General features: G+C 41.8%; 1 protein-coding gene across 1 annotated transcript; it reads right to left on the bottom strand.

The window, feature by feature from the left end:
• Window positions 1-1,099: 1,099 nt before the first annotated feature.
• LOC108929076 (fatty acid desaturase 2-like) lies at window positions 1,100-13,661 on the bottom strand. The gene is made up of 13 exons (XM_018743392.2): window positions 13,432-13,661; window positions 11,646-11,924; window positions 9,851-9,961; window positions 8,242-8,439; window positions 7,611-7,712; window positions 7,370-7,495; window positions 6,848-6,908; window positions 6,005-6,081; window positions 5,810-5,907; window positions 2,882-2,978; window positions 2,500-2,579; window positions 2,234-2,359; window positions 1,100-2,100 (listed from the first exon to the last, which is right to left on the bottom strand). Exons 2-13 carry the CDS (start codon window positions 11,850-11,852, stop codon window positions 2,049-2,051), a joined length of 1,335 nt encoding a protein of 444 aa, XP_018598908.2. The 5' UTR covers window positions 11,853-11,924; window positions 13,432-13,661; the 3' UTR covers window positions 1,100-2,048.
• Window positions 13,662-15,097: the final 1,436 nt, after the last annotated feature.

Here is a 15,097-nt window from a genome sequence, read left to right as displayed (position 1 = left end):
TCTTCCTGTCGTGAACTCTATCAAACTGGACAACTCACTTGAGTCTGGGAATGATGATTGACTCAAGTCTATCTTTCTCTGAGCACATTAAAGCCACAACCCTGATACATCCTGCACACCAGCTGCAGGGTCCGTCCTTATCAAACAGACTCTGTGCAACTACTTGTCCAGGTCATGGTGATATCCTGCCTGGACTACTGCAATTCTCTCCTCTCTGGCCTTCCTGCTACTGCCAGCAAACCTCTACAGCTGATACAGAATGCTGCTGCATGAGTTGTTTGACTTGCCAAAGCATTGCCACGTATCTCCCCTCCTCGCCTCTCTGCATTGGCTTTCCGGATCAAATTTAAGAGTGTGGTTATAACCTAGGGCACTGTGGCACAGCGAGTTTGGCGGGGTCCTGCTCTCTGGTGGGTCTGGAGTTTAAATCCTGCTTGGGGTGCCTTGTGGCAGACTGGCGTCCTGTCCTGGGTGTGTCCCCTCCCCCTCCGGCCTTGTGCCCTGTGTTGCTGGGTTAGACTCCGGTTCCCAGCAACCCCATATGGGACAAGTGGTTTCAGACGGTGTGTGTGTGTGTGTGTCTTTACACGTTCCCTGTTAGTCACTATAAAAAGGATCACCGAAAGATAAACCTAAGGAAAACAGTAATCAGATTTCCAAAAGTTAAGGATTTACCATTTTTCTCACACGATGAAAGAAAATATTGTTGCAGGGACAGTTGCAAATGTATGTGAAAGCAATTTCAAATAGAAGTACTTAGGTGGAGATGTTTAATGGAAACATTGCAAGAGCATAAACTGCACTGTGAAAACTGCTCACCTTGTTAATCAAACGTGTTTCAAAGCATAAATAGGTGTCATAAAAACTAAATGCTTTTTGTAAAGCAGCCATTCCCTGGCAATTCTCACTGTAAATAGCAAATGCATCAGTCCACTACTTTGTAAAACATTAACAGTAAAAAAGGACACGAAAGCAGAATGTCATAACCATTATCACATATCTATGATTTACAGCACAAAGACATCCTTATATCTTTTTCTGGCTTCAAGTGGTTGGCCATTTATAACCCTTCATTTTTATATGAAGAGGAAAAAATAGAAAGTACTATAATACAACTTAAGATTGCTTTTTTGCCAATATACAGTCTCAAAACCTTTAAGATGTGCAGCCACGAGATCCACTTGCCATGGAACTTGTTGCTTATCATTTACATTGAATAAATAAATCCCATATGGTTGTTAAAGAAAATGTACTTAAAGAAAAAGAAGAAAAGAAAAAGAAAAGCATAGATTTTCCACGCAATGAGCCCACAAATTGTATTTTTTTTAATTGTTGATTGTTTGAAAAGTCAACTAACATTTTCAATGTCTTCTCACATTTGTATAAAGAAAATTGACCTTACAGAACCCATCTAGAAGCTGAAAGTCAGGCACGATTTCAAATGCAAGTTCTGAGGGCTTTGTCTTAGCCCTGAAGGCCGTGAAGGGGTTGGTTGCCTGAGTCCCATTTAACAAAACAAATGTATTAACATTGCCTCCATGTTGTGCGAAGGCAGGCACTGAGAGACTGATACACCCAGCTGAGCTTTATTGTTTTAGCTGTACAATCCCTGGTCTATGGCTGGAACTGTTCTTTGCGTTTTTTTGTAAGTGCTTTAGAAATCTATCTCCTGCTTGTTGCTGTTTAACAGAATATCCTTTGCTAAAATGCAAATGCCATTCAGCTTTGTTGGTACGAAGGTAATATAGTGGCAAGATAGAGGATTTGCATCAGTCTCCCACCAAAGTATAAAGTGTCAGAAAATTAGAAATATCTTGAATATGTCTACAGGACTTTCCACATTTCTCCCAGCTACAAAAAGCAAAATACAACAATTGCAGTTTTTAGAAAATCACAAAACTATCATTGTTAGATACAAAAGGTAGATTAGGTTAACCAAATTAGGGCCTCATTACATTCAGTAAAGCCACAACTGGGAATCGATGTTTCGCTTCCGATAAAACGTCTTCTCTTCAGTGACAAAACCCTACCAGGTAACATCGTCGGGGTTATTTGTGGAGGTATGCATCTAACCAAAGGTCTCCGGACTCCTTAAGAGAGCTGAGAAATTGACAAAAGGAAAATGTGAGTACAGCATAGAAGGAAAAGGACACTAGCATGAGTGCAATTAGTTGAGCATGAGATGCTGTGAGAGAGTGGTTTAGGATCAGGATGGGTTATAAGGCTGGCTTACCTTACAATATCGGCGAAGCCCCGCCACAACGATTTAACCTGGTAAGGAATGCCGTGCTTCTCGCAGACAGCGCGGACCATCGGGGCTGCACGCCAGTAGTTGTGCCGGGGCATTGTGGGAAACAGACTAAAGGAGGAAAAGAAGCATAGTATGGAGTGTGTGGCATGTGTGTTGCTTTGAGTCTAACAGAGCAGAGTTGTGTAGAAAGCACTGTTAGGGCTAAATGGTTGACGTTTCTTATGCGTCGTATTGCGTGCTACACTTACTGATGTTCAATCTGAAAGTTGAGGTGTCCGCTGAACCAGTCATTGAAGAATGATTGTTCGATGTTACAGGTGGCAACCAGCTTAAAATGAGCACAGCAAGGAATTAACATGGACAAACTGAGAAGTTGCTTGCTTAATACAAAGTTTCAACTTCAGAAGACAAATGAATTTTAGGTCTTCGGAACCACCCGCTTTTACCGTTTTGTTGAAAACGGCTTAGAAAATGAAATTTTAAGGAATCCTTCTAACTTACTATTCAGCTATGTTTATTCAATATATATATAGCTGAATATATTTTAAAAACAACGTATGGAATTTCTCTTGCCTGGAAAAACAATAGCATGTACGTAGGGAGTAGAGAGCAAGTTGCACGAAACAATACCTGCATGGTTAGCCAATCCTGGTGCTTCTCATGGTCAATGTCCATGGGAATGTGGTTCATCTGAGTGACCCACACAAACCAGTGGCTCTCCATAAACCTGTCCCACATAATGATTCCTTTAGCTTGCAACAAACTTTGTCAGCATGTCAGATTTTGTATGGTTACAAATTGTTTGAAATTGGGCTGCAAGTATATATTAAATGAGTAAATGCCTCTATTGAGCAAGTAAGCAAATTGTCACAGTAAATACAGGCAGTCCCCGGGATATAAACATCCAACTTACATACAACTCATAGTTATGAACCACCCCTTTAGTGACCGGAAGTTAATTTTTTTTTGTCACCCTTAAGTAGCTTAAAGTATAAGCCTGGGGTAGGAAAAACTTCGTTCTTTTCAGTCAGACCATGTTGCTGTTAACAGTGTCTTGTGTGTTACAGTATTTGGCTTAAATTTTTTGTTTTTACCCTCCTAACCATGGCACCAAAGCGTAAATGTGATGCAAGTGATGGTGATGCATCCAAGAAAAGGAAAACTATCACAATTGAAACTAAATTGGAAATAATAAAGCGACTGGAAAAAGGTGAAACAAAAACAGACATTGCAAAAGCGGACATTAAAGTTTCTTTAATGTTTTGCATGCACATGCGCGCGAGCGCACGCACGCACACACTCTCTCTCTATTATAAATTCTGTAGTTGTCATGACCAAATCCGCACCTCAACCATCAGTTTCAATCAGAGCATTCGTCTATAAAGACACTTCTTCCCAGTTGCGGAATCTCACTCGATTACATTTAAATTTACACTCATTTACAAGGACTGGGGGGGATTTGGTGGCGCAGCGGGTTTGATCGGGTCCCGCTCTCTGGTGGGTCTGGAGTTCAAATCCTGCTTGGAGTGCCTCGTGACAGACTAGCATCCCCCCTGGATGTGTCCCCTTCCCCTCCAGCCCTACGCCCTGCGTTTCCAGGTTAGGCTCCGGCTCGCAAACGGCGGGCAGGTTAGCAAGACCAAAAGGCATGACTGTGTACTCATAATGGCCCAAGGAAGTGCTAAACGCCGTCTTCCACTCGTCTCGTTCCCTGATCCAGATTACATTTACATTTATTCATTTAGCAGATGCTTTTCTCCAAAGCGATGTACATCTCATAGAAAACACAATTTGTGCATTACCTTAGGAGAAAGAGACATAACTGCAGCTGTGTGATTCTTAAGTAGAAGTAGTTTGTTTCCCTCACTATATGCACCCATGTTCATCACACAGGGGGGCACGGAGGCGCAGCAGGTTTGGTCGGGGCCTGTTCTGTGGTGGGTCTGGGGTTCGAGTCCTGCTTAGGGTGCCTTGCAGCGGACTGGCATCCCTTCTGGGGTGTGTTGCTTCCCCCTTCAGCCTTGTGCCCTGTGTTGCTGGGTTAGGCTCCAGCTTGCTGCAACCCCGCTTGGGACAAGTGGTGTAGACATTTTGTGTGTGTGTGTGTGTGTGTGTGTGTGTGTTGCATAAAACCGGAATATCGATAATTCCTAACCACCTTCCTAAAAGTTTTTTTTTTTTGAGATACATATAAACATTTACGTTACATTGCAGGAGTAGCTGTGTAAAGGATTGATCCGAGCACGATCATGAACATTTATACCTTACGTGAACTTAAGAGATTGGGGGCGAAGCGAGTCCGGAAGAGATGAGTTTTAAGACCCGTTTTAATGTGGACAAAGATTCAGCAGCTCTGAGTGAGAGGGGGAGGTCATTCCACCACAACGGAGCCAGAACCGAGAACCCCCGTGCTTTAATTTTCATGCGTGAGACCACCAAGCGAGCAGATGTGGAAGAGCGTAGCAGTCTGGCTGGCGTGTAGCAAATGATCAAGTCTTGTAGATAGCTGGGAGCAGTTCTATTCATGCATTTGTAGGCCATAACCAGGGTCTTAAATTTGATCCGGGCAGCTATGGGAACCAAATGCAGAGAAACGAGTAGAGGAGATACATGGGAACGCTTCAGCAAGTCAAACACAACTTGGGCAGCAGCATTCTGTATCAGCTGTAGAGGTTTGATGGCAGTAGCAGGATGCCAGACAAGAGAGAGTTGAAGTAGTCCAGACGGGATGTCACCATGGCCTGAACAAGTAGTTGCGCAGAGTCAGTTGTGATCCTGCGGATGTTATGCAGGATGTATCTACAGGTCCGGATTGTGGCTTCAATGTGCTGAGAACCGAGACACCCAAGACAACTGTCCCCTCTGCGTTCTCAAACCTACCTTGCTTTGCTAAGCCAAGTCCTGTCCTTCATCGTTCCCCAGTCCTGTTCCACGTCTCTTTGATAACGACTGCCCGCCTAGTCCCTCGACCACGATTTCAGATCCTCGCCTCTGTTCAGTTCGCCGATCGACCAACCATTCGCCCGTCCTTGACCACGAGAACACGCCTAGTCCTTTGATTCTGAATAAATGGTCCTGCACTTGGGTCCAGCCTCCTCCGTGTCCTCTGTTCATCACGATAATAGTAATATTTATTATTATCTCTTTCTATGCCTCTCTCTAATATAAACACTGTAGTTAAATTTATTATTATTATTATTATTATTACTGTTGTTGTTGTTGGCATTATTATTATTACTGTATTGTTATATTAAACATGTTTTAGTGTATCCGGAAGTGTTTCTTTAATGTTTTTTATGCATAGAAAGGTACACGATATACAATATAGTAAGACAAACATTTGACAAACTGACATTAAACACCCACCATACCTAACTGTTCCGACTCACGTCAAAATCCAACTTAAAGACAGACTGAGGACATGTAACTTGTTCGTAATTCGGGGACTGCCTGTATAGTGAGCATGTCTTGTAGACACTTATTATTGTGTATTTAAATAACTACAACTAATGCATTTTTCATTTTTTTTATACGTAAAAATCAGCGTTTATACCTTACCTTACAAACGTGACCAGTGCAATTGAGCCAAGGAATCCGTAATAGGGGACGTAGCAATAGAAGTATCGCAAGTAGTATGATAGTGCCCATGCAAGATCCTGGAGAGGAGCAGAGAGACAGAAGATATTAAATAATTTGCTGAGTAATTTTAAATAATTTATTGTACTAATTACTTTAATATGATGTTAAACTCACCACCCAGTCCCGACGAGAGAACATAGTATGCATAATCTGAATGCTGAAATACACAGGAATCAGCAGAGGTGGCCCAACTGAAAGAGAGGATAAAAACGCTTAAACACTGACCAATTCAATGAATGTTAAACTATTTGCATTTATTTTAAGATTTGTTTACACATTTAACTGATACTTTTCTCCGAAGCAACTTACAAAATTATGCCACCTACAATTATTTATGCAGCAGAGTGATTTTACTGCAGCAATTCTTAAGGTAAGTACCTGGCTTAAAGGTACTATGGCTAGAAGTGTGATTCAAACATGTGCCCTTTGGGTTCGAAGGCAGCAGCACTAACCACTACAGTACCATCCTTCCCCGACGACACATGCAAGAATTTTAACAATCGTATAATTGTTATGAGGTATATTTACATAATTATATTTATCTTTTCATAAGACACATTGACCGAAACCACTTGTCCCATACAGGATCGCAGGGAGCCAGAGCCTAACCCAGCAACACAGGGTGTAAGGCTGGAGGGGGGAGGGGACACACCCAGGACGGGATGCCAGCCACCACAGGGCACCCCAAGTGGGACTCAAACCCCAGACCCACCGGAGAGCAGGACCCGGTCCGCGCCACTGCGCCACTGTGCCACCACGCACCCCCCTTTTCATAAGAATTATCTTATAATTGTTGTAAGAATTATTATTAATACTCTCAGAGTATTTCAAATGATCCGTTTTTAATTGTCCATGAAAGCCACTGCTCAGAATTTACACAAACCATAAGCTGAATCAGATAAAAGACCTGGAAAACCAGAACCCCTGTTCAAACTAAGGATAATGAGAGTGACTCACTTAGGAAGAAGTACTGATGTTGATGATTATAAGGCAAATACTTCAGCTTCTTTATTCCATACTGAAAAACATATCAAAGTGACATAAGAACACGTGTAAACACTTGTCTTAGCTTCATATAAATACAAGCACATTAGCACATTGTTGAGTTTAAATACATTAATTCACTGATGGTGAAAATGCATAGTAGCTCTTATAAGAGATCCACACGATTATTAGAGGGAAGTGACCTGGGGATCATATCCAAAAAAAATCAACAAGTTTTTGGGTGGCTGAACAACTTGTAATTTCATGTAGTGAACTTTTATTTGTCCCGTCTAAACAATGCCCTCACACTGACTTTATTTGTTGTGTTATGAGACTTTTGTTCGCGTACCACATTATCAGGAAAGTTTCTGCCACCTAAATGCATTTCGTACAGTATCCCTTCCAGAATTCACCACAGCCTTTATGATGAGAAACCATTGCCAAAGTTTGAATAATACAATGTACAATTTATTTAAACACCATAAAAGGAAAGACCTCCACTGGCTGCGTTTTTCCCAGTACTAAGGCGTGCAGCATGTTGACATCAGGGTCCTTGCTGAAGATGTTAGGTTTAGCATGATGCTGGAAGTGCCGATGATTCCACCAGTTGGCAGAAGCACCCTGAGGAGAGGGAGACGGGGTCAGTGAGTCTGAACTTCTTGTGTTAAGCACAGATGAAAGCCAGAAAGAAAACAGGAGAGAAAGGAAGAAGTCGGAAGTCCGCCCTCTTGAGTACCTTTAGGTGTCCGATGACGAACTTGTGCACCAAATGATTCCAGCGTGATTTCTTGAAGACAGACAGGTGGCCAAAATCATGCTGAAGCCATCCAGCTTGGGACTGCGAGTGTTAGGGAACATATCAGTGTGTTACAAAGTGACCTACAAATGACTCTCAGTACAGAATAGATCAATTACTTTCATCACTTCCAGCATGTAATTAATTTCTTAATAAAATTTTTTGCGGGGTGCGGTGGCGCAGTGGGTTGGACCACAGTCCTGCTCTCGGTGGGTCTGGGGTTTGAGTCCCGCTTGGGGTGCCTTGTGACGGACTGGCGTCCTGTCCTGGGTGTGTCCCCTCCCCCTCACGCCCTGTGTTGCTGGGTAGGCTCCGGCTCCCTGCGACCCCGTATGGGACAAGTGGTTCAGAAAGTGTGTGTGTGTGTGTGTGTGTGTCTTCTTGTACTTTTCTTTACTATTGCTCCTGCATTCCCTGTCATCTTTTTTCACTTTTTACCTGCATGATGCCATGGAAACGACATTATTGCCACGACTCAGCTGAGACGCCAGGGCAACAATTACATAAATGCCTCTGTTGATGGAGAATATGATGGAAACTCGATAGGAATCGTAACACGATGTCAGTGTACCTGGGCAGTGGTCAGGATCACTGCGCACAGTAGGGTCTGGGTCCAGCCCGTGCCCCAATTCCACAACAGAAACAGAGACAGGGCTTCAAGGAGCAAGATGTGCCCCAGGTAGAGGCAGAAGAACAGAGGATCTGAACGGAACAAGTCTGCTTTTTCGACTTGTTCACGGAGGGCCCGGAAATCTTGCACTATAATTGCCTGGGGATGAGAGAAAAGAGGTCAGAAGTGAGGGGAATACAGAAAATTAACAAAAAAATTAAGAGATGTACATATAAAAGCAAGGGATTGGACAGAAAGACAGAGGAGGAACCAGAAAGGGGATAATGAAAGACTAATACTAATACTAGTATGAGTACTAATACTAATGACATTTAGTGCAGCATGTGCAAAAGCAAAAGAGGCTAAATGAGCCACAAAACAGTAGTGATCTCTTAACCAGTACCTCTATTTCCTCATCAGTATTTTCTTGTTGCTGGCTACTAAAATATCACAAGTGTACGCAATACAGTCTTACGACGCCTGAAAATGGAGCACGAACTGAAAATCCTTCGGAATCCTAAATCCTTGTGTTCTGAGATGTACTAATGCCATAACAAATGAGTCTAGAGTGCAAATATGAAACGTACAGATTGGGGCAAGGGGCATGACCTGAAAAGTTTTTAAAAAATTTCAAGATGCAGGAAACAGAGCACAGACTTCTACCACTACACTTATAGGCGGCAAACTCTTATTATTATTAAATTGCCTAGCTGGGTCCAAGTACGTAGCTGTCACGCGGAACACAGGGAGCCGGGACGGCTGAACCCAAGTGGAGCGTTGTTCGTCTGAAGTTGAGGGAAGAGGCAAGTTCTCAAAACCAGGGATGGGCGAAGGGTCGGTCGATCGGCGAACGGGACAGGAACGAGGATCCATGGACGTGGTCGGAGAACGAAGCGAGGAGTCAAAAAACCGGAGATCGTGAACAGAGCAAGAATGTAGTAACACGAGGAAGGGCGGTTGTCTCAAGCGAGATTCCGCAACGGTACGGGAGCTGAAGAGCGTCTTTATAGGGTGAGCGATTACTCAGGAGCTAGTGCGGAGTCAGGTGTTGTCGCTGGTGTTGTGGGCGTGGACGTGACAGTAGAAACCTACTTATAAACTACTGTCAAAGCACAGTAAGGTGATGTAAAGAAAAACCTTTGCTTCTGCAACAGCACAGCAAATAAACTTAAATTCCTCGTTTTAATGCCTGACTTTAAATCCACAGCAGCAGAAGCACCTGATCTCAAAACTATTAATATGCACAGACTTGGGTACAAATACTAGACAAAAACATCTTTAAAATTTGCATTTTTGAAGTTCTGTTCTATCAGACTCATAGTTTTTCCGAAGCTGTCAGCTGAGCTGCAACCAACACTTAGTGTAAGTCTAAGGACATTAGGATCATATCTATGGAGACATTGAAAAAAAATAGTAGGATTGTTCTGCAGGGGGTCCATAATATGGTCATAATTCAGAAAGCAGATGTTTTCGATATTAACATCCCTGGACCGGTGTACAGCTGAACCTTTTATGTGTTGAGGTACATGTGCAGCTGCAAGGAAATGTCCTGCTTTAGAGCTCTACTCACATTTTTCTGGCGATCTAAGTTGGGTTCAGAAGGAGCCAGTTCTCCAATCAGCAGGGGCTTCAGAAATTTCCGCACAAACTCTGGCTCTGGGTGAAACGCATGAAATGCATCCTAATAATTAGAGATGGAGAGGATGAGTATCACCATTGACTGATTATGGCTGAATAAACAGGTTAACATTCATCTGAGAAGGAAAGGTATAAGAGAGAGTGTGAATTCTCTTTATTTGAAATTCTCACCTTAAAGTAAATACATTTGCAGGGACCAAGTCAAGGAAATGGCAATTGCTTAATTACTACTTTTTTCACAAACTGGTATTATTTTTTACAAGAATTAAAAATGAAACAGGTATTCATATGGTGAAGAGGATAAGAATACAACAAAAGTACAAATACGCTGTGAACCTAACAGGTATATGTGCTAATTAAGTCTATTCTGATTAAAAAACACCAAGTGTAAAACATGGAAATTTTAAAAATGCTCTGAACCACAATAGGATTTTTTTAAAAAACGATCAAGATATTGAATATATGTTTCATATGTACAGTGTTAAGAAAAGTAGCAGCACTAATCATTTGATTTAAACAGTTTGCAATGATGAAAATTAGTTTCATGATTTTAAACGCAAATTACACTTTCTGTGTGTCTTCAGAGTGTAATATTTTATATAACTGATATATTTTATGTAAAAATGTTTGCGGTGGCACAGCGGCTTTGGCCTGTTCTGCTCTCTGGTGGGTCTGGGGTTCGAGTCCCACTTGGGGTGTCTTGCGATGGACTGGCGTCTCGTCCTGGGTGTGTCCCCTCCCCCTCCAGCCCTACGCCCTGTGTTTGCTGGGTTAGGCTCCGGCTCGCCGCGACCCTGCTCGGGACAAGCGGTTTCTGTCAATGCGTGTGTGTTTGTGGTGCTGCAAAGCAAAAGCTGGTGCTAGTGCAGTTTATTATCCATCAGACAATTTAATTTTGTATCATATCCTCACTGTTTCTTAAATCTCAGCTATTAGCCTAAATTTCTGAATCATTCACTCTAAAATAAAGTGGTCAACTTTTATGAAATCAGTAGGTGTTTTGTTTTAATGAAAATATTTACTAAATGATTTTTAGGTTTACTGCCACTTCCAGATATACAGCACTTTAGTAGCAAGAAATGTATTGAAATCTTAAATCAGATAACTTAAGTCTTTTTTATAGGCAAAACATGTGCCAATAGTGCAATCAAATGTATATTAAATTACTGTTAACTCAGCCATAATGTGCTTGAAGGCCTTTTAAAGTATTTTATAGAAAAGTATTTGTAAAGTAGTATTGGAAAATTTGCCTCTAAATCATGTGAAATCTACTTTAAATTCTGTGCAGTGTGACAAATCAAGGATTAAATAAGAAAAAGAAAACTAAGACGACTGAAGGAGTGTATATTTCAATACTCTTACAACACTTCTAAGACAGCATTATACATAAACAGAATTATAAAGACACACCATGTAAAATTATATTTGAATCCATTTGCAAATAAATAAAATCACGAGTTTACAGTTTTGTCTTGAAACGTCTACGCTGCTTTGGTTCTACTTATTCGCTTTAAACCCATAATCTTGAATACAACCCAACTGGAACAGATTAACTTCAATAAGTAATGTAACTATTCCATACCTGGCTTTATATTCAAAGTTAAAAGCAAGAAGTCTGAGGGTGTTTCAGCTTTAACTCAGTGCAGCTCCAGTCACACGAGTAAATGCAAACGTACAGCAATTCAAAGGCAATGCGATGTAAATATGATGTAAATCCCCATGGTTACCGTGGCATCCTCTCCGGCGTAGTGGCTGATGACCCGCATGCCGCCCGGGTGCCTCTTGGCCCACTCGGTGATGTTGTACACCTTCCTGTTGATCACGAGCCACTTGTCCATCTTGTGGCAGTGCTTCTGGACCTCTTCCCATGTGTAGAGCACGCCGTTGCGGCCGCCCGAGGAGCCGGGCTCCGTCTGCTGTCCTCCGCCACCCATGTCCGCCCCCCCGCCTCCTGCCTTCCGCTTCCCGCTTCTTCTCTCCGGCGGAGTCTCGTTGGTTCGCTCAGGCTGAGAAAGGGGAAAGAGCGGCGTAGCTGTGACTTCTCTAAACAGTACATCTTCACGGTGGGGCCATGAGCAAGGAGAGGGCATCGGTTTTTGTCAGGGCCGGAGGGGGGATCTAGACACAGCACGTGCCAGTGGGAGGGACATCTCCCTGCTTATCGAAATCACTGCAGAGTAAATCAAATCATCATCGGACTAATGAGAAATAAAATGGAACACAAAGATGGTGCAGTCAGTATGGACACACAGTGGGGTTGTGCTGTGCACCGCACACTACTAAATATGCGACACACTGCAGTGTGTTTGTAGCCTTGGTAAATCTCAGTATTGTCTGGTGCACGTTACACTGTAGTTTCGTTGTAATCTGCTGCCTTTTATGCTGAACTACGCTGTACTGTGTGTTACACAGTAGCTTCTGTAATCTGCACTGTAATCACAATCTACTGTATATTACACTACATGGCAGTCTACTGTATGTTACTTTCTATCCTCTGAGTAATCAATTGTATATTACAATGTATCACAATCTACTGTACGTTACTTTGTATCCTCTGACTAATCTATTGTATATTATAATGTCTCACAATCTACCGTACTTTACATGGCATCCTATGTGTAATTTATGTTGTATTGTAGCTCACACACATAAATTAGGAAATAATCCCTTTTGGATGTACAGTACTCAGTCTTTTAACCCACATTTCCCACTTTTGTCAAACAACAACGTTTTGGACAGAAGCACCTTGGTAACTAAATAAACACATACTAAGATTGTTGCATACATTTATCTTACATATGACTGATTTTATTAAATTTAATGTGGCTTTATAATATTTTTAAACATGCTCCCTCATTCTGCACAGGCTGTTTCACTACTATGTGCACACAAAAACAAGATATTCTGAAGCAGTATAAAATGACTGGGTGAAATCACTGATTAATAATACAAGTTTCATGCATCTCATCATCTCCAGTTACAGTTACACTGTGTAGATCTTCTAAATAATTAATTTGCCAGCAAATAAATATTATTTATGCACTAATTCGCTTCGTTGGGTGTTTTTACATTATTTAATATACATACATAGGATGCCACCGGTGATATTGGGGAGAATAACATTTTAATCATTATCATAATAATGCGTACAATTTCAGATCACAATCATCAAATGCACGTCTTCTACATCCGACTTTTTCCCCCCTGCGCAGTCAGTGTATTTCATTCTGCACTAGACTATAGTATACTGAGCGACATTTCTTATGTTTCCATAATTTTGCGAAAAATGCAACAGTTTGACTGAATGATTAATTGCTTATTAATAATTTGTTGCGAATCATTTCTTAGACTTGCAACCTGCATTATTTAAATGCCTCTATTATTCTCTTCTTTCGGCTCGTTCGAAAAAATGTGCGCACAGAGAGAGAGAGAGAGAGAGAGAGAGAGAGAGATGCGCGACCCCGTGATGTTCGGAAGCTTCTAATCCTCAAGGAGCCCCTCAATTCCACTCACCTGTCCTTCCTTGTCTCGCCTTTTTTCTCACGCTTCCATCCTCAGACAATATGGCCGATCGCTCTTCCCTCGTGTCCTCCCTTTGCCGGTGTGGACCGTGACAAAGTCCCCAGAATTTGGCTGTTTAGCTGACGCCACCCAGCCATTCAGCCGGTTCTCGGTCCCAGGCAGATCATTCGAGAGCCGCTGGTCCAATCGGCGGCCCCTTCTGGGCGGCCCGCGCACTCGCAATTGGTGCAGAACCGCTCTTCCGACTTCAAGGGAATCAGAATGAAAGAGGGGCAAAGAAAGAGCGCGGGGGAGGGGGCTGGGGTTTAGAGATGCTTAGGTGGCTGAGGTGACCTAAAGTACTTTATATGTTGGAAAGATTCTCTGGAAAAAAAAAATCCACTCTACTTCAGTTCACCACTGGGAAATACCCTACAGTAACCCCGCAGCTCTGGTGAGCGGGGTCTTTGACGTGCGCATTTCGTGAGACATTACGGTAGTTTTCTTTTCCTTCCTGCCGCAGCATAGAACAATAAATAAATAAAATGTCAAACGCGCTAGATTCCAGTTCATTCATACATTTCCTCCTCCGATTGGCTATCTTTCCTTATGTTTGATAATGACTTGGACAAGGTTACTGATATGTTTACAGAAAGACAGATCGTGGTCAGAAAAGCTTCAAGAGCAACAAAGCAGGTTTTCGTGTGCTCCTGAAAAGGTGATTACGGTACTGCGACATGCGCCGCTCAGATAACGGCGTGGCATTCCCTTCCTACTTCTGTGCAAGTCCTCTTATAAAATGATAGTATCAAGTACACTTGTTCATCAAGGAGATTATGCAACTGAATTATATAATTTTTTTCTTTAAAAAAATGCAAATGTGTCACTTTGTGAGAAAAGCACTCTATAAAAATTAATTGAATCGAACTGAATTGTGCCTGCAGTATTTTCATTTTTAACCTCGGTATTATATATAAATTAAACCTACAGCAACACGTGTCACGATCTGGCACGTCTGTGAAGAGTGGGTAACATTACAGAACCAGAATAGAAATAAAGAACTCTTAGGAAAAATCTAACCAGGTCTCCTGCAAATGAGGCTACTTTCATCAAGAATAAAGATCACAAAAACTAAATTCCTGTTATATCAATGGTTGCATAAATGTAAAAAAAAAAAAAAAAAGAAAAAAATTAGAAAAACATGCATTTTTAGACAAAGCAGACTTTTTAAGTCATAAAATGGATAAGAAAACAAATAACTGGACTGCAATCATAAAATACTATGACATTTTTAAAAGAATACTGCAGGTTGGTCAACTTTCAGCACCACAGTGATCTATCGCCAACAAATGCTCTTAAATGGATGTAAAAAGTGCAGCTTGTGAAATGTAAAATTTTTCACATTTTGCAGTTGTACGCTTTAGAGTTATGCGGACAAAAATGACTATCAACAGATGTAATTTGACCTCCGAACAGTGACTTTGTAATGCTTTTATCCTGACTGCTCCCAGTAATAGCTGCACTTCCATGAGGCGAACTGCTCAGCTGGCGAGTACCGTGAGCAGCCTTTTCCACAATCTCTCTGCTAAGGGGGACATCAGAACCATGGACAGCAACTTGCTTAACCTCTGCCTCCTGGGATGAATTTCGGTATCTGTTTAAGTATTCCATATCACCA

This window comes from Scleropages formosus, chromosome 7 (assembly GCF_900964775.1).
Source record: "Scleropages formosus chromosome 7, fSclFor1.1, whole genome shotgun sequence".
In the NCBI taxonomy this organism is placed as follows: domain Eukaryota; kingdom Metazoa; phylum Chordata; class Actinopteri; order Osteoglossiformes; family Osteoglossidae; genus Scleropages; species Scleropages formosus.
The sequence above is the reverse complement of the archived record's forward strand: the minus strand, read 5'-3'. Positions and strand labels throughout refer to the sequence as shown.

Excerpts from the sequence above, each read along its gene's own strand:
- LOC108929076 (XM_018743392.2), bottom strand. The coding sequence starts at position 11,852 with ATGGGTGGCGGAGGACAGCAGACGGAGCCCGGCTCCTCGGGCGGCCGC. Across the intron at positions 7,713-8,241 it reads TGATCCTGACCACTGCCCAG|TCCCAAGCTGGATGGCTTCA; the intron begins GTACACTGACAT and ends TAACACTCGCAG. Across the intron at positions 7,496-7,610 it reads TCGTCATCGGACACCTAAAG|GGTGCTTCTGCCAACTGGTG; the intron begins GTACTCAAGAGG and ends CCCTCTCCTCAG.